We start from the raw sequence: 23,147 nt of genomic DNA, 5'->3' as shown, positions 1-23,147 counted from the left end.
ACACGGCACGGACCCACCACGGGGGGTACACACACGGGCACAAGGACCAGCACCCACCACGCTCCACTTGAGTGAGGGCACAGTCAAGGCCCTCCAACCCCCAAAACACAGACAACCTGAGACAGGCTCAGTGCCTTCCAAAGCGTCCCAGAGGGACGGAGCCCCGACTGCCTGTACCTCTGACCTCCCTACTGGCTCCTGCCCTCTTGTCTCCCACATAAAGCTTTCACCCCCAGTCTTTATGTTGAGCCCAGACAGGTCACAACACAGTGAATGCAGCGGCGACGGGAGAATAGAGCTGCCCTCTCTGCAAAAATGAAAAGAATACGACTCATCCCTTTTTCTAAAAAATGTTATTTTTTTAATCTTAGAATGTAATGAGCATATTTTTAAATAACATTAACAAATGTTAAACTTTGTCTTAAATTCTGGTTAGTCCTAGTACTTAACTGGGAGAGGCAGGAAGGACCTGTTCCTGGAACTTGCAGAGGGAACACAGCCCCACGGAGACCTTGATCTGGGATGGTCCGGCCCCCAGGATTTGAGAACGCTGAGCCCCCACACCGCCCCATCATCCCCACCAGGGCCTTTCCGCCTGCCTCGCCTGGATTGCAGGCTCTGCCCTCCAGAAGGTGGGAGGATAGACGCCTGTGGCTTAAGCCCCCAGTTCATGATCTCCTGGAGCAGCCACCCAGGCAAACTGTCCCACTCTCAACTCCACCCCCGTCCTCTGTCCTTACAGGTCACCTGGGGGCCGAGGACACGTGCACTCCCTTCCTCCGGGCCTGGGCGTCCATCTCCTAGGCCGTCCCCTCCTCCTGTCACCAACACCATCTCCCACCCAGCCCAGGGACACCTGCAGTCAAGGCACAACCACGCAACCCGTGTCCCACGTCCATAGGCGCGTCCCCCCAGCACAGCGCACCCCATCTCTTCATGGTTTCATTTCCCTAATATCTGCGGGGCGCCTTCCTGCTGCAGCCGAAACATTTATCTTCACAACTCAGGACATAGCCCAGGAAGCGTCACAGGGCTGCGGGGATCACTGCAATCTTGGCGTCCCTTGGCCTGTAGAAGCATCACCCCATCTCGGCCCCCTCTTCGCGGGGCTTCCCCCTGCTAGTGAGTCCCAACGTCCCCTTTTTAGAAGGACGCCAGTCGTTGCTTTAGGGCCCACCCTACTCCAGCGTGACCTCACCCCAACTAACTATACCTGCAACAACCCTGTTCCCAAATAAGGTCCCCTTCTGAGGTCTGAGGGTCAGGACTTCAACGTACGGACCTGGGGGGAGGACACAGCACAACCCACGCTGCTTGCCTGGGGCTTTGCTTTGTCTGGTTTCTGTCCGCAGGTCTCGTTTCCTTCCCGTGGTGGCAAAGCGTCCTGTGGAACAGGACTCCGCCCTCCCTCCTGTGTCCACGCGGGATGTCCACTCTGCCGACAGGCCGCCACGCTGAGCCCTGGGGAGGCCCCTCCAGGTGGGTTTCTGTGAGACCTTCCTGTTTTTATTCCAGACACTTCCACCATTACTTTGCCTTCATGCCAAGTGACGCTGGTTTTTCATTTTCTGCAAACTCCCTTTTTCAAATTAAAAGTCGAGCAGCTGGGGGGCTCAGTCGGTTACGCGTATCTGACTCTTGGCGATTTCGGCTCAGGTCATGATCCCAGGGTCGTGGAATCGGGCGGGGTGCTGAGTGTGGAGGCTGCTTGGGATTCCCCCCCACTGCCACACTCTCTCTCAAAATTAGAAAGTAATAATTAAAAACAAAACCAAAAAAACAGCTAAGCGTATAAAACCAAGTTGATTGAAAAGGAGGACAGGAGGGAAGCACACCGTGGAGGTGGATGGGCAGGGCTGAGGGGGTGCCTGTGCGGGGCAGGGTCCACGGGCAGGGCGCAGGGGCGACAGGCCATCGGGGCCGTGCGCCGGGTAGGGCAACACCGCGCCAGCCACAAACGGCCCCGCAGAGGCTCTGCGATGCAGGCAGGACTACAATGTTTATTTCCAGGATCCTCCCCCGTAACAAAACCCACCGTGACGTAACAAAGGTGCCCAGCGCCGCAGGGGCACGGGCTGTGCAGGGGCGAATCCGCACGTGCGCACGCACGGTCCTCCAGGACGGGCTACCGCCTGGCGAGCCGGCCATCGGGAGGGACTCGGCCCCACGGTTAGTGCAATGCGTGCCTCTCACGGAGGCTGAATTGGGGACTTAGTTAAAGGGACCCCCGGGAGACCCAAGGCTTGGGTTTCCCACGCAGGAGGCCTTGACCTTCGGGCACCCAGACCCGGGCGCTTTCTCAGGGACCGCGGCCACCTTTGGACACCACGTGGTGTTCAGCACGAGTAGCCAAAGCAAGCAAGCGTGTGTGGAGAACAAGGCTGGCCGTCCTGGGGCTTCTGGAGAGGCCGGCGACCCGGTGCGGCAGTGTGGGACGGAGAGGGTCCCCGTCCTACCCCGAGGCAGCCAGCTGGGAGGAGAGGGGCAGCACTCGGGGTGCCCGGGAAGCCTGGCCAGCAAGGGCGAAGAGCCCACTACTCCTTCGGACCATCTGTTCACAAGGGTGCTGCAGAGATCCCCATGGGACGTTCGGCTGCTCCGTCTCAGAAGGAGCTAGAACAATCGGAGGGGAGAAAAGTGGAGTCTTGTTCCGGTTCCTCACTAAGGCACAGGTTTGTCCTGTCTTCTTTCCTTCCGAAAAGCCGTTCTCCTGAGAAACTCCATCCCCCGCTTCCTGCAGCTCGAGCACAGGGCTGTGAGGCCACAGGCTCCGAGCAGCCGGGGGCAGGCGGTGAGCGTGCGGGCCACCCGCCCTCTGCCAGGTGCCGCTGCTTTCCTCGGCTTGTACACGGAGGGGAGAGGCCAGCGGCCCCCCATCCTCCCCCAGGATTCTGCCCCCGGTTTCGGATCTCGACAGAGGTCTACTGCAAGTCCCCAGGAGGGGAGCCACCGCGGGCAGGAAGGCTGGAGCCAGGCTGGCCAATGGCCCCAGCACGGAGCGCGTGGGGCAGGCGGACGGGGAAGCCCAGCTAACGAGCCTCTGGACGACCCCGGAGGCTGGTCCACAAGAGCCCTCTGGCTGCAGGTGAACAGAGACTTAGAAGGACGAGGACATGGGCGACTCGGCCACACGCCAAGCCCGTCAGGAATGAGGTGAGAAGGCAGAGGGCGAGCGGGCGGACACGGGGCCGTCAGCTCTGCAGGAAGGGCGGGTGGGCGGCCTGCTGCTGCCTTGTCCGTGGGGAGGCCTGTGGTCGGCCCTCTGAGACCTCGACAGGAGGGGGCGTGGGCGTTTCGGTAACCAGACAGGACTCGCAGCCAGGGAGGCGTCCTCCTGCTGGGCAGCAGAGGCTGGACCTCCACGCCTGAAGGTGAGATGAACACGAGTGGGCCCCACGCTCTGGCCGGGGGCGGGGGAGGTGGGCGGCGGGGGCGGGCAGCAGGGCTGGTCGGCCCCTCTAAGGCCACTGGCTGCCAGCGGCCGGGTAGCTGGGCACGGTGGGGTACTCGGGCAGACTATTCCCCGAGAAGTTGTTGTACTGAGCCTCCCGAGACGGCGGGTTCCGCCAGGTGCCCGCATTCCACTCTGTCTGTGCCTTCTGGAAACTTCCACCGGCCCCCCGGTAGATCCTGTGCACCTGCAGGGACAGAAGGTGGGGGTGGGGGGCAGAGAAGTGCACGTGACCAAGAGAGACCTCGTGCTTAAGCCTGCGCTTTTCCTAAGCAGACTATAAAATACCAGAACGATCCTTGTGGAGACTTCAGGAAACGCATGGAGGCTGAGGCCGTCCCTCCCAGCTTCTCTCTGTGGACCGCCACCCCGTACACCCACCCTCGGGCCCCTTGTGATGCTAACAGCCATCCCTGGGCTTGACCGGTGGCTTCCAGGCAGAGACCCCCAGAAAGGACTAACTCCCCACGGCCCAGCAGGCCTGTGCTGACAGGCCCCCCACCGCACCTCTGGGAATGCGGGGCAGTACGAGAAACTCTAGAAGTCCTGGAAAAGTCAGTAAGTGAAAACTGGCATTTTAACTCAACGCTCTTGATGCTTAGTGACGCTGAACACTTTCCTCGTTTCTCACTGGGATTTGCCTTTCTTCTTCCACACAACTATTACTAAATATGTTTCTTTTCTTGGAGGCAGTGGGGGGTGTGCGAGACAGAGCCCGCACCGGCCTGACACCTCCGTCCCCCAAGGCCGGCTCACGAGGCTGGCCCTCAGGGGCGTCAGGACCCGGACTCTGGGGCTCCCACCACCCTCGCCGGCAGGGGGCTCGTGTCCCGGAGCTGTCTGTGCAGACACGAGGTTTGCACTGAGGACCTGCTCCCCTCCTGGGGTCTGGGGTCTCCGCCCGAGCCCGGCAGAGGGGCCTGCTGACCGACACCCGGTGAGAACCTGGGCGCTGGGTCCCTTCGTACCCCCTGGAGATCACACCTCACACGTGGCCACATGCCGTTTTGGGGGGACACCTGGGAGAGGATTCTGGAAGCTTAGCCTGGTGTCCCCACCCCCACTCCACAAGCCTCTGCCCTTAGGTCATTTTGCTTCTCATCCTTTCTCTGTATCAACCTAGGCCTTGGGGAGACTGCTGAGCCCTGGGGGTCCTCCTGACATGCCCCGCCCCTGGGGCATCTCTTTGTTTTGGAAGCACAGGCTCTCCTTCTGTCCAGGCAGCCTTTCTTTCTGGCCCAAGAGCCCTTTTCAATTTGCATTTGCTTTCTACTCTGTGAGGTTTGCTGCTCGGAAGTCCCTGGTTGGAAAGTCGGCTCCTGCAGGGACCTCGTGGTGGAACCGCCTGGAGGCTCACTCGCGCGTGTTTTCTGCCGGCCCCTCCCTGCCCTCAGACTGTCCACACGGCTGAAGGCATCTGGGGTGCAAACGGGGGGGGGGGGGGAGGGGGGGGAGTGGCAGGATCCTTCTGTCCGCCCAGCCAGGTGCACCCGGGAAAAAGCCTACGTAGGCCAGGAGCCCCACTCAGACAGCTAGAGGCGCGGGGCCAAACGCTCACGACACTCCGCGCGTGCTGGGGGCGCAGTGCTAGAGCCCGCACCGCTCCTCTTTCCCACGGGGACTCCGCGCACGTCCCCGCGCCCGGGCCTGTGACCACCACCTCCGGGGGGGCTCGAGGCCGCCGGCCAGGTGCGGCCGGCTTCCCCAGCACCGCTCGGTGCGCGTTCCCGCTGCGGCCTCCGCACACCCAGGGCGGCACCGCCCGCGGGAACTTTCCGGCACAGAGACGGCGCCCCAGCCCCACACGGCCGGCAAGTATCTGAGATGCGGTGGGGGGTGCAGCGGATCCCCCCGCTCCGTGTTTAGTTTTACTTAACTTTACCTCATGTGACTTTAACCGTAAATGGCAACAAATGTCCGGTGTCGGCCAAATCGGGCAGCGTGGAGTACACCCTGGGACACGCAAGTGCGGGGACACTAGTGGGTGGGCCCCCAAAGGCAGGCGCGGTCATCATCAGCCCACACTCTGCAGTTTCCCTAAGCCTGCCTTAGCAGAGATCGGCTCGTCATGGACATTAGGTCACGTCCTGGAACAAGGAGGATACGAGCCCCCAGGGCCCGGGCGATCCGGCGACCGGAAGATGCTGGAAGTCCCGGGCCCAGAGGACTCACCTTTATGATGGCGATGGCCATCATGGCAGCTGACATGGAGAACATGATGGCCGGAAGCAGCATGACCACGGCGGCCCCGACGTTGGTCTGGAAGAACCCGACTGCCGCCAGCCAACCACTGCAAGGGGCAAGAGAGAACAGCATGGGTGCCAGCACGTCCACCAAACAAGGGCCCAGCATCCTTCATATGTAAACAGCTCCAACAAATCAACAACAACAAAAACGAACGGCAGAGAAATGGGCAATTTGTGCAAGGGCTCACAGGGGCCAATGCACACATGAAACGATGCTCAAACCCAGCAGTGGGGAATGCAAGCTAGAACGCGGGAACGTGTGGTGTGTGTGAGGGGCCGAGAGGAGCACTGCACCAGTGGGAGCGTGTCCCTTTGCGGGAGCAGTGGGAGTGGCCTACAAAAAGCCCTAACAGCTCATTTCCTGCACCCCGGCTCTCCTCCTCTGAGAATTCACGCCACGGCAATGACTTATAATGAAAAGCCAGGAGTAACCCAAATGTTCACCAGCCGGAAACACAGCCACACGACAGAATGCTGAGGAGACGTTAACAAAACCAGAGCAGAAAAGAAAGCTGAAGATGAGTCAGGACAGCAAGACTCTACGAGACCCATTCTGTCCATGGCACATGTGCAAAGTGGAAAGAACACCCACGCCCGCCTCTGGGGGGAGAGACAGAAGATAACTATTGTCGAGATTTTATCATTTTACTGATTTTTTTTTTAAAGTAGGCTCCACGCCCAACGCAGGGCCTGAACTCACGACCCTGAGATCAAAACCTGAGGTGAGATCAGGAGTCAGACGCTTAACCCACTGAGCCATCCAGGTGCCCCTTGAGATTTCATTTTTCTAAACAGGTAATAAAGACACACGGTTCAAGGTTCAAGGAACCTAAAGGCTAGGAAATTATCACCAGTTCATTACTATTACTGGAACCATGTGCTTTATTCAGGTTTTGTTGCTGTTCCCCTGGCATCCCTGTTCCAGAGCCTGTCGTGTGGCCACATCCACTGAGAGTCCAGCCAGGTCCCCCCCGCACAGGCTCCTGCGGCCACCCCCGCACCGTGGGAGCGTCACAACCGGAGAGGTGGCCGCCCAGCACGCACGTGGTGGAGCCCCACGTCTCCAGGGGCTGCCCGTATTTGCTCGTGCCTTCCGGAACAGCACGAGAACCGCAGCGCTCAGCAGCACGTGGGCTTTCCCGCAAGCATGTTTAGGGACGATGCCACGCTCCCACCGAAAGGGAAGCTGCGTGTCCTCCTCACCCAAGTGTGTGAAGTGGGGGCAGAGGACCCCTGGCCCACAGGCCCATTCTGTGCTGGGTGCCGGGGCCGAGAATGACCCTGGCGGTGGGGACAGGCCTGCTGCCTGTTCCCACTCAGCCTGGGGGAGGTGGAAAAACTACTGGGGGCGCCCGGAGGGCTCGGTCGGCCAAGCCTCCGCCTCTCGATTTCGGCTCGGGTCGTGATCCCAGGGTCATGAGATCAAAGCCCCACGTGGAGCTCTGTGCCGGGCGTGGAACCTGCTTGAAATCCTCTCTCTCCCTCTGCACCTCCCCAAAATAAAATTAGAAAAATTTTGAAATAAAAAACTTAAAAAAAAAAAAACTAAAAAAATAAAAGCTACTGGGAGGGGAGACTCAGCTGGGTGTTTAGGCCGAGGGAGAGGTAGGTGGGAGCCCATAGTGGGTGTGAGCACAGCTAGGCAGCTGCAGGGCCAGGCGGGCACCAGGCACTCCTGGGAGGGGAGAAACGCTGGCTCTGCTGGGGGTGTCACCTTGGGGACGAACGTCCTTCCACCAGATCTGGGGCTCTGGAAAGAGGGGCCGGTGGGCGGGGGCCCCAGCCTGAGGATCGTGGTCTCCGGGGAGGGCGAAGGCACCCACGGGCTGAACGTAGGACTGGGAGTCTGCCCCAGGCTCCCGGCAAGCCCAGCAGTGAGAATAACCTCCTTTATTACCCAGGATGACAGCACTCAGGTTCTAAGGACAGCAGGTGACAAACTGGCCTCCGTCAGGACCAACTGGATGAGCGACGGAGCCTGCCGCATGCCACCCTCGTCGGGGAGACACCACGGCATCAGGGCTGGGGAGCAGGGAAGATGGAGAGGGCAGGGCTCAGGGAGGAGATGAGGGGGTGCTGCTGGGTGCTCCCCCAGAGAGTCTCAGGAGCTCGCGGGGCTGGAACCAGGGAGAGGACAACATGCACGTAAAAGAACGGTGCGGACACAAGACCTGGGGAGTCTGGCAGCTCCCCAGGAGGTCAACTCAGCTGCCGCGTCACCAAGCAACCTGGCAGCCGGGCGCACACCCGAGACACTGAGACCTGTGTCACAGCGGCACTACTAACGGCAACGCCCATAGACACCCAGAGCTCGTGAGCTGTGGACGGAACCACAGCGTCCACCGCGCACGCGCACAGATGACCGTGTCTACCGCGCATGCGCACATCCCTCGGCCGCGAGGCCCCCACCCGCGTCGCCCCACGGGCCGACTCTGAACACACGACACTCAGGGAGGGAATGAGACACGAGAGGCCACGTGGGGTGTGAGTCCACTTGTGTGAAAGGTCCAGAAAAGCTCATCCGGGGGCAGGGAGGGGGCTTGTGGGGGCCGGGGCAGCAGGTGGGAGAGACGTGGGGGTGACGGCCAATGGGGGCGAGTTGTTTTTGGGGCAATAGAACATTCTGGCACTAAACAGAGGTGATGGCTGCACCACCTGTGAACGTACTCTAAACCACTGAATTGTTCACCTTAAAAGAGCGAATTTCTGGTCTGTGACACGTAACGTACCTCACCAAAGCCATTATTCTAAAAACTGAACTCTGGGAAACTACAGGACAAGCAAGCCTGTTTCTTCGATGAATCGATCAGAAAAAGACTGGGAAGAGCGAAGACAGAAAACGACTCATGGAGACGTGCGTGCCTCATCTGGGTCTGACCCGGAAGGACGGCTAAAGCAGAACGGAATTCAACGCCACGTGGAATCCTGAGCAGGGGGGCAGCCGTAGGGACGCAGCGGAAATCCAAACGCGGCCCACATCTGAGCACCGGCACTGCAGCCGCGCACACCTGGGGTCGTACCAAAGGCGTATCAGACACCCCTGCTGGCGCACGGCCACGCGCTGTCCCCTCTCCGCGCCTCTCTGTAAACCTCCAAGTAGCCTGACGTAAAATACCCTGTTCAAGGGGCGCCTGGGAGGCTCAGTCGGTGAAGCGGGTGAGTCTTGATCTCAGGTTTGTGAGTTCAGGACCCACGGTGGCCGTAAAGATTACTTTACAAATAAAATTGGGACACTTGGGTGGTTCAGTCAGTTAAGCATCCGACTTCCGCCTAGGTCATGATCTCCTCGTGGTTCGTGGGTTCAAGCCCCACGTCGGGCTCTGTGCCGACAGCTCGGAGCCCGGAGCTGCTTTGGATTGGGTGTCTCCCTCTCTCCCCCTCCCCTGCTCACGCTCTCTCCCTCTCAAAAATAAACATTAAGAAAAGTTTTTTTAATTGAAAAAATTACTAAATAAAGTTGAACTCATGAACCAAGCCACCCAGGCGCCACCCAATGTGGGTTTTGAACTCACAACCCCGAGATCAAGGATTGCACGCTCCACGGACTGAGCCAGCCTGTTTAAAAAAGACGGGATCTCAGCGAGAGGACGGCACGAAGGACTTTAGGTTGGTCTGTGAGGCGTGAGGCAGCATCACGGTCTCGCATGTAGGGACACTGCGTAGGATACTTGTACGTCCTGAAAGTTCTTCTCCTTTATGAGTTCGCGGGGAAGCATCTGCGGAGGAGATGACCCACGTGTGGAGCGTGAGGGGGGCAACAGACCCGCAGGATACAGAGCTGGCTGCGCAGCGCGGCCGGCACCCCGAGAGCACCCTCTGAGGACGCGCTGGACCGTCTCCGGGAAGCGCCCAGCGGCTGCTCCGCGTCCCGCGCGGAAGGTCGCGAGCAGGGACTGGCCGGGGCCCCAGCCGCGGTCCACCCGGCCACCGGGGACCAGGAGGACGGGGAGACCCTGGCCGGGCTTTCAGGGGGAGTGCGGTTTGGTGAAGCACACCTTCGGTCCCAACCCCCTGCTCCGCGCCCTGAGGAGGCCAAGGGGCCGGCGGGGAGGCCGGGGGTGTGCCAGCACCAGGCAGTCCACCTGTGTGACAGTCAAAGAAGCCACAGCAGGGCAGGGGGGTGGGGCGCGCCATACACTTGGGGAAATGAAAGGGCCCGGAGGCCCTGCCCCGCTTGTGCTGGCCCCAGGCCTAGCCTTGCGACAGAACGGGAGCGGTGACGAGCTTCGGGAGAGCGGATGGGCCTGCAGCGTCCCCCTCCCCCCGCCTCCCCCTAATTTTCCAGAGCAGCTCTCTGCCCAGGCTCACCAGCTGGTTGGTCACCGTCCCCTGCTCTGTTTGGCCTGCACTCAAAGAGGGCTGGGACGTTCCTGAAGTCCCCTTTCTGCAAGCCAACCCCCAAGGAAGGTGCCCACCATGCCAGCCCAGTGTGGAAAACGGCGTGGCGGTGGCACCGGGCAGAAAAGAGCCCACACGGGCCTGACACCTCCCGCCCCCGAGGCCGGCTCACGAGGCTGGCCCTCAGCAGCATCTGGACCCGGACTCCGGGGCTCCCGCCACCCTTGCCGCCCGGGGGCTCGTGTCCCGGAGCTGTCCGTGCAGACACGAGGTTTGCGCCGAGGACCTGCTCCCTTCCTGGGGTCTGGGGTCTCCACCTGAGCCTGGCAGAGGGACCTGCTGACCGACCCCAGTGAGAACCTGGGCGCTGGGTCTCTATGCCCCCTGGAAACCACACCTCCCACACGGCCACATGTTGTTTTGGGGGAATTAAGTGCCTCCTGGGGGACACCCTGGGAGAGGATTCTAGAAGCTTGGCCCAGTGTCCCCGCCCCTGCCCTCCATCCCTTTGCCCTGAGTTCAAATTACTTCCTATCCTTTCTCTGTATAAACCGGGGCCTTGGGGACGACAGGCTGCTGAGCCCTGGGTGTCCTCCCGGCACAGCCCCACCCCTGGGGTCCGAAGCCAGCCCCTCACTGGCCCTGTAGACCGAGATCTGAGAGGGCATCAGAGAGAGCTCATCTGCCTGACAGGTGCAAAGACCCAGAGGGAGGATGTATCTTGGAAACGGTCCCAGGCGAGAGGGGACTTCGAGCCTCTATAAAGGGGGCAGAAGACACGGGAGGGAGCTGAGGAGCAGGTCCAGGAGGCCACCAGCACGCACCCGGGGCCTCGAGCAACAAGACAGCACACGTTCGACGGGCGGTGACCAGGACAGAGCCTCGTGGCTCTTCCAGGGCAAAGAGGAAAGAGTGACAGGAGTGAAACCCAGGAGGATGGCAGCAGGGTGTCCCCAGCTGAGAGCTGGAGACACGGCGAGGGCCACGGCGTGTGACACCCGCCCTCAGGGGACGAGCTCCCGATACCGAGATTTCGACCGACAGGCCGAGCAAGACACACGTGAGCACAGAGGCGCGTGATGTCACGGCACCGACCAAGCAGAGCCACACACACGCAGCCGTGGCTGTCGCCCACAGGACGCTCGGTGCCGCAGACGTGACCTGGGGGTGCCCACATCCTCATCCTGGGACTTGTCCCCTCATGCAGCAGAGGGGACCTTGTCAAGGCCCCCGAGGCGGGGGTGACCCTGGGTGCCCAGCATCCTCACGATGTCCCACGAGAGTAAGGCAGAGCCAGGCGACCCGAGCTGCTGGCCGTGAGGATGAGGAGAGCCCGTGGGCCAAGGATGCGGCGCCTCCGGGAGCCGGGAAAGGGAGGAGACGGGGCTCGCTGGGGCCCCGGGCGGGGGGGATTCCAGCCCTGCGCACACCTGGCCGTGAGGCCCGTGTCAGATCCCGGAGCCCAGAGCTGTGAGATAAACCTGCTTCCCTCCGAGTCCCCACGTTTGCCGTGATTTGTTCCGGCAGCCATGAGACCAGGTACGAACCCGTCCAGGCAAACTGAAGGCCGGCCCTCTCTCCGGCTGTGCCCCGAGCCGCTCCTCCCAGGACATGCCACCGGACCGCACTTCCCGGTGGCCCCGGTGGCCCGCGAGCGCGTCCTGGGCAGAACCCGGAGGGCAACAACCCCCAGCCCCCCCCCACCCCCCCAGCGCCCCGTGCGGGTGCTCACGATGGCCGGGGCACCGCTGAGCACCCACACGTCACACCGCTGTGCCACAGCCCGGGGGCCCGGCTCACCACGCGCCCCATCCTGAGAGGCCGATCGCCTGGATGATGGTCAGGACGAACTGGGCTCCGAAGATGAAGAAGAACGCCATGAAGTTGAAGGAGCTGTCGGCCCTGCGGAGGGAGAGGAGGGAGAGGACGGCCGTCACTGCGCGCATGCACGGCCAGTGAGGGGACTGGCTGCCTCCCCGGGTCAGCCCGGGTCTCGGTGACCACCTAGGGGCAAACGCGGCACGCTCCTGAGTCGTGGGGCCCACTGGGGGCGAACATCCACAGGAGCCAAGAGGTGCCAGTGACCCAAGTGTTCGCAAACGTATGAGCAGCCAGACGCAGGCACACGTGTCCACTTCGCACGCGCACGTCCCTCGGGCCGCGAGCAGGAGGAGGTGCCCACGCCCGCTGCCCCGCTGCCGGACCCAGACATGAGAGGCCACACGGGGTGTGAGTCCACGTGTGTGGAACGTCCAGAACAGGCTCATCCATGGACAGGAGGGGGGCTCGTGGGGGCTGGGGGAGGAGAGGGGGTGGAACAGGGATGGAACGTTCTGGAACTGGAAAGAGGTGATGGATCCACAGCCCCGTAAAGATACTGGAAACTCTGATACACGAAGCGTCTCCTGACGAAGTTATTGAAAGACAACGGGTCGTGGTTGGCTGTAGCCCGCAGACCGTGGACATAACCTGTCCCCCGCCAACCGGACAGGAGAAGGGACCCAGGCACCAGGCACAGAGCAGGTGCAGGTCCCGAGAGTGAGAGCGGGAGCCGCATGGACCTGAGCGCACGCGGTCAGGCGTCCTGGCTCCCCCCCCCCCCAGCTCCGAGCACCAGACGCTCCAAGGCCGCCCCGCACCCCCACTCACCGAAAGGCCTTGTACGCAGGCCGGAACCAGCACACGTAGCCGCAGGGGGAGAAGAGCAGTAGCCAGACCAGGGCCAGGCCGAAGTTGGCTCCCGAGCCGCCACCGATCCACCAGGCCAGGCAGGCGATGAGGTTGACCCCCAAGGTGGCACAGTAGACTGGGCGGGGAGAGGGGGGAGAGGCGAGGGGGGAGAGGCGAGGAGGGTGAGCCTGGGCGGAGGGCTCCGGGCCGGGCCTCTCGGGCCTCTCCCACCCACTGGGCGAGCAGGGCTGCGGCTCTGCTCAGCGTGGGCACCAGGGGGGCCAGAGAACAGCTCAAGGGACATCATTTGGTTGGAAAAACGGATTTATCCCAGAACCCTTGGGCTCTCACCGCCCGGGAGGGGGTGAACTGTGGCCCGGAGGTGCCCCATGCCCGCCCCCGCCCCACCCCGGCCGCTCACACAGCCAGAGCTGGTAGATCTTCTTCACCAGGAGCTGGTGCTCGATGGGTATCTCGTCGGAGAAGTTCTGGTAGAAGCAGGGCTTCAGAGGGATGAACTTGGGCAGCGGCGGGAAATTATTCTCCTTTTCTGCAGAGACAGAAACCACCGCAAAACAAAACCAGGCTAAGGGACCCAGTGACAGGCCCACACACGTCCCTGTCCTGGTCCTCAGAACCCGTGGACATGTCACCTCACGTGGCAGAGGGGACCGTGTCAAGGCCCCTGAGGCGGGGGTGACCCTGGGTGCCCTGGGGGCCCGGCGTCCTCACGAGAGGGAGGCCGGAGAGCCGGGCGGACCCCGCGCTGCTGGCCGTGAGGATGAGGAGGGGCCGCGGGCCCAGGATGCGGCGCCTCTGGCAGCCGGAAAAGGGGGACACAGGTCTCCCTGGGGCCCCAGGAGAACCGGCCCTGCCCACGCCCGGGTGTTAGGACTTCGGAGCCCATAATCGTGGTTTAAATCACTACGTTGTGGTGATTCCTCAGAGCAGCCACAGAAGACATGCAGACTCAGTGGCAGAACACAAATGCTGGTGACAGCTGCCTCGAAGGAAGGTTCTGGCATCCTGAACGTATGAGCTTCCTGGGGAAGCTCTAAGAAATGACCACAAACCGGGAGGTATCGACTATAGAGATTTACTCTCTTCTAGTCCCGGAGCCCAGAAGTCTGAGGTCAAGGTGTCAATGACATCATACCACTGTGTGGCAGGACACGACTCCCAACTACCTCGGGGTGCCAGACCACGAACAAAACAGAGAGGACCCCTGCCCTCGAGGTGCTGCCCTCCTAGGCAGGGGGAGCCCGGCAGTAATCGCAATGGATGGACGACACTGTGGCATATAGGAGATGTCACGTGCAGGCCACCAGGGATGTGTGCTGGGTGCTGGTTAGCTGTGATTTAAGAAGCGGGTCAGGGTAGGCCTCACTCGAAAAGGCAGAATTGGAACCAAGACTCCAGAAAGCGAAGAGAGGCCGGTGGTTCTGGCCCCTGCAAAGGCCCCGGGGTGAGTGCCAGGTGCTCTAGAGGCAGCGGGGAGACCAGGGGCCGGAGGGGAGGACAGGGAGAGGCAGACCATACCATACTGGTCACAGAGAAGCCCCAGGCATCTATCAAGGGACACAGGAAGCCGTGGAGCATGCCAAGCCTGAGCCCGGCGGGGTTCGACCCCACCCCGAGCTTGCTGGCTCTGCGCCTGTGTGATGAGACACGGGGAAGGGCCTCCCCAGCACAGCCTCCGTGCCACGGTCACAGGTCACAGCCCTTCGCGGTTCCTGCCCAAGGCCCCAGCAAGGACCTCACCTGGCCCCTGCCCCGCTGCTCTCCCCTCCCCTGACGTGTGACCCCTCCCCCCACTGCCCACAGCAAGGATGGGGTGACGCCTCCAGCGGCCAGGCGGCCAGCACACCCTGTGCCGAGGGGGGAGACAGAAAACCACCAGGCAAATCACACGCCCCTTGAAACCCTGTCTTCTTGGCAGATGAAAAGCCCCAGGGGAACGTTGTGCGCAGATTTGGGACTCGGGGGGCCCGAGTTCCAATCCCAGCAGCAGCACCACCAGCTGACCCCAGGCACCTAGGGCCCCAGCCGCCCTACACCTGAGCTCGGGGGCAGGGTGACCCTGTCTGGAAGGCGTGTCCCTGTGGCGCCTGGCCGTGGCTTCAGGGCCCCACCTCACGTGCCCCACCCCTCCTCCTGAGCGGGAGGGGGGCAGGCAAACCCACGAGGGAGTGAGGGTGTCATCTTACGCACGTAGGGATGAACCCAGATGTACCAACCTCACGCCTACACTGATGTCAACCGCCCAACGGGCCCCAAGGCAGAAGGCCTGGCCGGGCCAGCTACTCCTATGGAGACCGGCCTCTCCCTCTAATCTGGCTCCAAGCTAGGAGGCAGCCCCGACACCCATCGTGGGAGGAGGGGAGCGAGGTGTGCGCCCCTCCCCGCGGTGGGGGGCATTACGGTCCGTCCGGCCACCAGGGGACGCTTCCCAGAGGAACAGACAAGCTGGATTCCCTGCTGCAGGGCCTCCGGGCGAGACTTACCAGACATTTCCGCTGTGACAACTGGCGGGGCCGAAGCCTACAGCCACCTGGAGGGGAGACAGCCACAGTCAGGGGGTCCCCAAGGCCACTGGGGGACCCTCACACCAGCTGTGTGCCCAGCAGCACCCACGGGTGGAGTCCTCACCTCCAGGCCACCCCAGGGATGGTCTGGTCCCAGAGGCCAGTCCCCTGCACCACCTCCCTCCAGAGCCCCGTCGGCAGCTGGCAGGAGAAGGGTCAGGCTGTTGCCAGGTCACACACCGGCCAGAGCCAAAATGTTCCTGGGACCCCCCCCCCCCCCAACCTACCCCATGCCCTCCCCACCCCCCAGGCTTTCTCTTTATCCACGACTGGCTCTGAGCACCTCCTCGGGGCCACAAAGCCCAACTTGTGAGACACTGAGAACTGGGTTCGCGCTCACTGCTACGTGACACGCAATCAGTCACACGACCTCTCTGGCCTGCGGTTGTCGCCCCTGCAAGCCTCGCAGAGCTGAGGATCGCGTCACGACCCGAGCCAAGCACATGGCACCCCAGCGGCCCTTCTACGTGCAGCCACGTGAGCTGGTGTCACACGGCGGCCCCACGTACCAGGCTGCCACTAACACACACACCCGAAGAGAACGCGCCGGTCCCGGAGGGCTCTGCGGGTGGGCACCGCCATCTCCAGGAAATGAGCCACAACGCGGCCTTGCCCGGCACCCACCGGGGCCTCACGGCACAGGTGAGCCCGGCGTGGGCAAGGGAACCGTACCTGAAGGCGGGCAGGGGGACGGGAACCCACAGACGTCTTTCTCACGCACAGCCCAGGCGAGAAGGTTCCAGTGACGTGACGCGGAGTTTCCAGGGTCCACGCCCCCGAGACCCTCCCGCCCGCACCGCCCATCCACTGCACTAGCTCGAGGGCAGACCCCCCTGCCCCGGCCCCAGGGGCTAGGACGGGCTGGGAGGGCTCAACGGCGGGCTCAGAGCGAAGACCACCCGGGGCCCCCAGCTGGCCCGGTGATCCAATCACGCACGGCTGCTGAAGGGACACACGTCGCTCCTGGCACTACCTGCTCTGCGGCAGACCCCCGGCTCAGCCCCTCTGGCCAACTGTGAAGGTCAGGAGCCGGGCTGACCGGAAGGAGCCTTTCGGTGGGGTGAGTCCAGGCCGGCAGGCTACACCCTAGCGTAAACACACGCTGGCCGGCCACGCCCTTCCAGACGTAGCACGCAGGCAGAGGCCCCGCTCCCAGCGCCACGCTCTTGCCCCACTTGGCTCAGAAGCTCCCCTTCCGCTGTACAGACCCCACACCCGGGAGGAAGCGGTCACTCCGACCCAGGTACCCTCGGCCACCACGGCCCCATGCCTCCGTCAACAGACACCGACCTGGTTTGGGGGTGTTTATTCTCACATGTAGAGCCGCTCCGTGACACCTGACACACGGGGGACACCGTCCCAGTGGACCCTCGGGCTGGGGGCAAAGGGCAGCTGGAGGAAGGAAGTCCGAGTGCCCGGCTCCCCGGCCCGGGCCGGACCCCCCCTAAGCTCAAGCCCAGGGAAGAGCTCAGTTGGGCGCAGATGCGTCCCCACACACCGGTGCAGACAGCACAGGGTCTGGCTCCGGGCTGGGAGACGTGAACGTCCCTCCAACTGACCGGCAGGATCACAGCCGGGACGAGGACCGACGCAGGGACCCGCCGGTGGAGTCTGCCGGGAGGCTGAGATGCCAGGGGAGAGCCCGGCCCGGGGTCCGGGGTCCAGCGGGCACGGCCGCCTACACGAAGGGGTGCAGCCGGCGGCACTGGGCCTCCAGAACACCACGGAACACCTGGAAGCGGTGGTTGAGGTCCGGCCGGGCGTGGATGCGGAAGCGGGTGCCCAGGGCACCGTCGGGCGACGGCGCCCCGTAGAAGACGCGCTGCACGCGGGAGTGTACCAGGGCCATGGCGCACATGGCACAGGGCTCGCGGGTGACGTAGAGATCGTAGCCGGTGCACACGTAGGGCAGGCCGTCCCCGTGCGCGTCCCCGTCCTCCTCCAGCTTGCGCACAGAGCCCGCGCGGACGCCCTGGGGGACGACGGCGGCCGGGGCGAAGGAGCAGGCGGGGTAGGGGCGGAGGTCATAGGCGCCGCGCCCCTGGCCCCGCGCCACCAGGTCGATGCACACCATGGTGGCATGCAGCAGGGGGCTGGCCGCGCTGCTGCAGTCATGGCCCGTGGCCAGCACGCGGCCCGAGGACGGGTCCACCACCACCGCCCCCACGGCCCTCAGGCCCCTGGCGGCCGCCTGCTGCGCCGCCCACACGGCCCGCTCCATGTGGCCCTGCATCGCCGCCTGCTCCTGCACCGAGAAGAGCCGTCCAGCCAGGGCACGGGCCACCTGCCTGTCCTCGTGGAAGGACGTGGGCCAGTGGGCGCGCGCCTCCTCGAACTGGCCTCTGGTCAGGGGCGGCCGGGCGGGCACGGGCACCAGGAAGGGCTGCCCCAGGCCGCGAGGGTCCACGGCCGGCCGCGGGAGGAGCTCGGCCAGCGATCTATCACCCGGGGCCGGCCCCGCCAGGCACAGCAGCATCTCCAGTGCGTGCGGGCGGCTGGCATCGCGGCTGGGCCGCACCCTCTTGAGGTGAGGCTGGGCGGGCAGCGGGTGCACGGCCGACACCTCCTTGAGGAGGCGCGAGGTCTGACGCTTGTCGAGGACGGGCGCGGCGTAGGCCAGCACCAGCTCCACGTCCTGGGACTGCTGCTCGGACAGGACCGGGAGGGCTTGCCACGGCGCAGGCGCTGGCTGGGGGCTCGCGGCCTCCTCGTCCCCACGCTGCTCCGCGAGTCCCGGGGCGGGGTCCATCCTCGGCAGGGCTCCGACTGTGGGAGACAGAGATCGGGGCAGAGCATCATCCCTCAGCCGCAGGAGTCCGTCCCAGGTCCCAGGTCCCAGCGTGCGGCATCCGAAGTCCGGGAGCTCTGCCCACGCGACGCGCACCGCCGGCCGCGCTCGCCCTCAGATCCTACTAACTCTTGGTCTGCAGAGCTTAGGCCATCACTGGCATCCTTTTCTCCCTGTGCGAGGTGCCACGGGTGAACGTGAGCGGTCTCGTGAAGCGTCTTCACGCTGACTACGTGCTCAGGTGCTCACGTTCCGTGTTTCAGGTTAAGCGAACGCATCTTTACAGTGAATTTCACCTGCTTCTTTGCGCATTTTTTTGGAAACGCGGCTTCTAAAACGCTTAACGTTTCGTGCGTACCCCGCGTCATAACCCCGTCGGTCAGCACCGCCTCGGGTTACATCGGAGCTGAACCACTGGTCCTCTCGACGAGATTCAGAGGCATCAAAGGTGCCACCGTGTGCCCGGAACACACCGTCCTCTGGAGTCCTGGGGTGGACCAGCCCCCTGCCCCTTCCCCGTGGACAGGAAAGTGCTGGGATCGTCTTACAGCCGTGGGCTTTCATCCTCTCTGATGCGCCTGAGCCGCCCAGAACCTCACTTACTCATCGGTCGGGCCCGCTGGAGGGCACAGGGCACCCTCACCCACCGCGGTCCGTCCTAAGCTCATGATACAAATTTGACAAACGCACAGAATCGGGGGGGGGGGGGGGCCCACGGCAGCCACAAGAGGCAGAGAGCGGAGAGGGGCCCCGCGTGCGCTCCCAGTACTGTGCCCGGCAGGGCCCGCGGCACCGACCCTGAATCTGCTCCCAGCACACACCACGCTCAGGACCCCACGGCCCGCACCGGTCACGAGGCTCCCACTGTCTCCACGGCAAAACACACCGTCTCACCTGTCCTCCAGGAGCACAGCCGCTGAGTGACACAGGCAACAGGGGGCTGTCAGGGGGACGCCGCCGGCGGGGGTGCCAGCTCTGAGGCAGAGGGGGGAAAACCCGCAGCACAGTCACCGTGTGAGCCAGTGGCCGCTCCCCTCCACGCCCAGGCGGGTGCCCAGGAGAGCCGAGAACACACGTCCACAAAGAACCCCGCACACGTGTGTCCACAGCAGCCAGACGGCGGATACAGCACAAGCGCCCTTCAGTGGATGAACGGACGGATACACGCGCCCACCACGAAAGGTTCACGTCCCTCGGCCGCGAGCAGGGGCGAGGCGCCCGCCCCCGCCACCCCGCGGACGGACCCGGAACACACGACGGTCAGGGAGGGAACGGGCCACGAGAGGCCACACGGGGTGCGAGTGCGCCTGCGTGAAACGTCCGGAACGGGCTCATCCACGGACGGGGAGGGGGCTCGCGGGAGCCAGGGAGGGGATGGAGGAGTGACTGGTGATGGGGACGAGGCTTCCTCTGTGGGGGGCATGGAGATCTCTGTAAGAAGACAGCGAGGAGAGTCCGGCACCCCTGTGGACGTACTGAAAACCCCAGAGCCGGACGCTTTAAACGGGTGAGCCGCAAAGCGGTAAGGCTGCTAGAGAAAGGGGGGAGGGGGAAGGACACGGGGCAGGCGCGAGGTCAGCAGACTCCACGCGAGGCCCAACCACTGGTGCGGTCCCCACCACGTGTCCTCCCAGTGACACAGGAGGGAGCTCCTGGAACTGTCCCCGTTCCACAGGACAAAGACAAGGCTCTGTGGGGTGCAAGGCCTTGCCTGGGGCCACAGGCAGGCAGAGTCACGATGTGACCAGGCTCTGGCCAGGCGGGCCAGCTCACCGCCTCTGCCTTCGGAGCCCCTGCGTAGGGCAGGGGTCCTGAGCCTCTCCCACAGATAAGAAAGAAGCAGCTTCAGGGCACCTGGTGGCTCAGACGGTTAAGCGTGGACTTCAGCTCAGGTCAAGATCTCACGGTTCGTGAGTTCGAGTCCCATGTTGGGCTCTGCACTGACAGTGTGGAGCCTGCTCGGGATTCTCTCTCTGCCCCCATCCCGCTCTCTCAAACTAAATAAACTTTAAGAAATAAAAAAAATAAATAAAAGAAAAAGAAAGAAGCGGTTTCAGGAAACAGTGACCCGCCTGAACCCCCAACCCCAACGTCGGGAGGGGAGTGCCAGCACGGGGGCAAGCAGTGTCCACGCACGCGTGTTCCGTATAAACACGCCCAGGGGGGTGCCTGGGTGGCGCAGTCGGTTAAGCATCCGACTTCAGCCAGGTCACGATCTTGCGGTCCGTGAGTTCGAGCCCCGCGTCAGGCTCTGGGCTGACGGCTCGGACCCTGGAGCCTGTTTCCGATTCTGTGTCTCCCTCTCTCTCTGCCCCTCCCCCGTTCATGCTCTGTCTCTCTCTGTCCCAAAAATAAATAAAAAACGTTGAAAAAAAAAATTTTTTTTTAAACACGCCCAGGGATGTGGAGCAGGATGGGGTCAGCTGCTGGACCTGGGCTCTTCCTCTGTCCCCAAAGCCCCAGATGAGTCCCCAGCTCCAGGCACCTGGCTGCCTCTACCTCCCCCCCCCCCCCCCCCCCGCCACTCTGCTGGTCTCGCCCAGCTCAGTCCCCACCCTGGCATCTGCAAGGACAGCCGCGGCGGGCTCAGAACTGCCTGTGTACGTTTCTGGTTGCAGCGCCTCTGCCTCTGGTGCAGAAGTCCAGGACCCGGGAGCACTAACAGCATCGGCGGCCCCCAGAGGGTGTGCTGGACCAGGGAGATGGGACCCTAACCTCAAGTCCCCTTGGCAGCTTAGGCACCTCCCCACTGGAAGCACGGGTGCTCCGGGACCCCCCGAAGATACGGGGCAGCTGGCTCTGGGAGGGAGACAGAAAATGGCATTTATACACCCAGGAAAGCGTAGGCTCGAGGCCTCATCTTGTCCCTGGGTGACGAAGGCAGGCCAGAACCTGGACCTGGGTGTGTGTCCTGCCCTGTCCTAGAAGTCCACACCCAGCCCAGCTGTTCCCTGCCTGTGAGACCTTGGGCACCTGCCCTAGACCCCACCCTCAGTGCCCCCTCTGAGAAATGGGAACCCATCACCACCTCCCAAGGCTGAGAAAAGCCACATGAGCTCCACGCTGTCCCAGGGTACAGCTCCCAGGGGGCGCGGTGCCCTGTGGTGGGCAGTCTAGGAAGGCTCCTGGGAGGCGGTGACCCCAGCTGGACCCAGAAGGCAGGTGAGGCAGGGTGGGGAGTCCTTGGCAGAATCTCCGAGGGCTAGTGCCCTGTGGTGGGCAGTCCAGGAGGGCTCCTCGGAGGCGGTGACCCCAGCTGGACCCGGAAGGCAGGGGAAGCAGGGTGGGGAGTCCTGAGCAGAAGGAACAGACGGCTAGAGCCTCACACACGCCCACGGGGCGGTAGCTGCTGGATTCCAATAGTTTCCAGGGTTTGGCTGCCACCTGCGTCCCTAACAAACTCCCCATTGGAGTGGGGCCGCTAAATTCGAATTCTGGACATGCGCAGAATTTGCCAGCGCGGTGGGGTCCCTTGCAAGCTCTGAGGCTTGACGCGAACACGGACATCGCTTGTCGTGTACACGGAATTCTAACCTCCCGGCGCGTCCTGCGCTTCACCTGCCCAACCTGGCCACCCTACAAACGGCCTCTCTGTGTGTGACAGTTCGCGAACACTGGGCATGTGGGGTGTGGTAGGAGACCCCTTATCCGCGGAGCCAGGGTAAGAGAAGGCCTCGAAAACCCACTCTTTCAGTATCAGGAAAGTTTAATGTTTGCCACGTTTACCAACGTTTAAGACGCCAGGAGCTGGCGGGAAGCTAGTGAAAGGGAGGACCGGAGGCAGGGGGCTGGCCGCGATGACCCCAAGCACGCGCACAGGGGAAGGGGAAAGGGAAAGGGAAAGGGAAGGGGAAGGGGAAGGGGAAGGGGAAGGGGAAGGGGAAGGGGAAGGGGAAGGGGAAGGCGATGGGAGGAGAGGGGCAGCCGGCTGTACGGGGCCTCAACCCCCGGCCGCAGGGGCGCACGCACGCGCAAAAGGTCCACGGGCGCGGGGAGCGGCGGCCCGCGGCCCGGGCGCCCCGCGCGCACGCGCACACGAGCGGATGCCCTCTGCTGCCTCCTCGCGCCCCGCGCGGCCGGCGCCCCCACGCCAGCCGAGGCTCTCCTTGACTGCCCCGGCTCGCCGCCCGTGGGAGCCGGGGCCGCGAGAACCGAAGCCCCGGGTCCGCGCGCTTACCTGAAGAGCCGCACGCGAGGACTGCGCCTCACAAGTCTTAGCAACCGACCGCTGCCCCGCCTCCGCCTGCGCCGCGCGGCACGACGGGAGCGTAGTTCCAGGGGCGGGGTCGGCGCGGGACTGGGGCGGGGTCCGGACTACAATCCCCACAAGGCTGCGCGCCTGGCCGCCGAGCGCCGCCCTTCTCTCGAGTGCGGGTGAGCGCGGAGTTGAGGGTTCAAGACCTCCTGCGGGCGGCCGGAAGGAAAAAGAAAACCTTGGCTGCCGTTTAGGGAGTCAGAGTAGGGGGACTGAGGCAGAGGGGCACACGACCCCCGCTGTGACGCTCCCCCAGCCCAGGTTGCTGCTGCCACGTGGCTCCTAAAAGGGCTGTCCCCAGAGACCCAGATGGATGGGTCAGGTTCCCATAAGGGTCTAGGAGTGGGCGATGCTTGGCCTCAGTTTTCCCATCTGTACAGTGGATGAAGGGGACCTCTTGACTCTTTTAGGCAAAACGTGCTAACTTTATGAGCAACTCCAGTTATTCATTCTAGTTAAACAGATTTAACCCAGCGGTTCTCAACCAGGGGCAATGCGACATTGGCCAATGTCTGGGGACATTTGTGGTTGTTACAACTGGGGGTGCGCTTAGCATCAAATGGCATCAACACCGGGAGGCCAGGGATGTCCCTCCACACCCTGCGGTGCACAGGACGCCCGCAACACAAGCAACCCCAAATATCCACAAAGCAGAGGTTGGACGACCCTGGTTTAACCCCGTTGCTGAGTAAAGAGAAAAATACAGCTCTAAAAGCACCCTGGGCGGGGGGGGGGGGGGGGGGGGGGGGGGGGGGGGGGGAGGGGGGTACTGGAATTCCATTTTCTGGATGCTTACTTCCTGCAAGAACCAAGG

At 63.3% G+C, this 23,147-nt stretch overlaps 2 protein-coding genes across 3 annotated transcripts; both read right to left on the bottom strand.

The window, feature by feature from the left end:
- Positions 1-1,713: 1,713 nt before the first annotated feature.
- On the bottom strand, positions 1,714-22,333 carry SCAMP4 (secretory carrier membrane protein 4). The gene is made up of 7 exons (XM_042977616.1): positions 22,256-22,333; positions 15,210-15,256; positions 13,127-13,255; positions 12,685-12,841; positions 11,836-11,937; positions 5,624-5,741; positions 1,714-3,638 (listed from the first exon to the last, which is right to left on the bottom strand). The coding sequence occupies exons 2-7, from the start codon at positions 15,214-15,216 to the stop codon at positions 3,459-3,461; spliced, it is 693 nt and encodes a 230-aa protein (XP_042833550.1). The 5' UTR covers positions 15,217-15,256; positions 22,256-22,333; the 3' UTR covers positions 1,714-3,458.
- ADAT3 (adenosine deaminase tRNA specific 3) lies at positions 16,175-22,326 on the bottom strand. Of its 2 annotated transcripts, none has more exons than XM_042977614.1 (2): positions 22,256-22,326; positions 16,175-18,056 (listed from the first exon to the last, which is right to left on the bottom strand). In XM_042977614.1, exon 2 carries the CDS (start codon positions 18,037-18,039, stop codon positions 16,969-16,971), a length of 1,071 nt encoding a protein of 356 aa, XP_042833548.1. In that variant the 5' UTR covers positions 18,040-18,056; positions 22,256-22,326; the 3' UTR covers positions 16,175-16,968. The 2 variants fall into 2 exon arrangements, with proteins under 2 accessions (XP_042833548.1, XP_042833549.1); XM_042977615.1 differs by lacking the exon at positions 22,256-22,326 and adding an exon at positions 18,973-19,226.
- Positions 22,334-23,147: the final 814 nt, after the last annotated feature.

The sequence above is a fragment of the Panthera tigris genome, chromosome A2, assembly GCF_018350195.1.
Source record: "Panthera tigris isolate Pti1 chromosome A2, P.tigris_Pti1_mat1.1, whole genome shotgun sequence".
Lineage (NCBI taxonomy): Eukaryota > Metazoa > Chordata > Mammalia > Carnivora > Felidae > Panthera > Panthera tigris.
Note: the sequence above shows the minus strand (reverse complement) of the source record. Positions and strands in the feature narration are given on the sequence as shown.

Bases quoted from the DNA above. Each gene is read 5' to 3' on its own strand.
- SCAMP4 (XM_042977616.1), bottom strand. The intron at 12,842-13,126 runs GTGAGCGGCCGG...CTCCCCGCCCAG, and splicing joins GATCTACCAGCTCTGGCTGT to TCTACTGTGCCACCTTGGGG. The intron at 11,938-12,684 runs GTGAGTGGGGGT...CTCCCTCCGCAG, and splicing joins CCTGCGTACAAGGCCTTTCG to GGCCGACAGCTCCTTCAACT.
- ADAT3 (XM_042977614.1), bottom strand. From the start codon at position 18,039: ATGGACCCCGCCCCGGGACTCGCGGAGCAGCGTGGGGACGAGGAGGCC.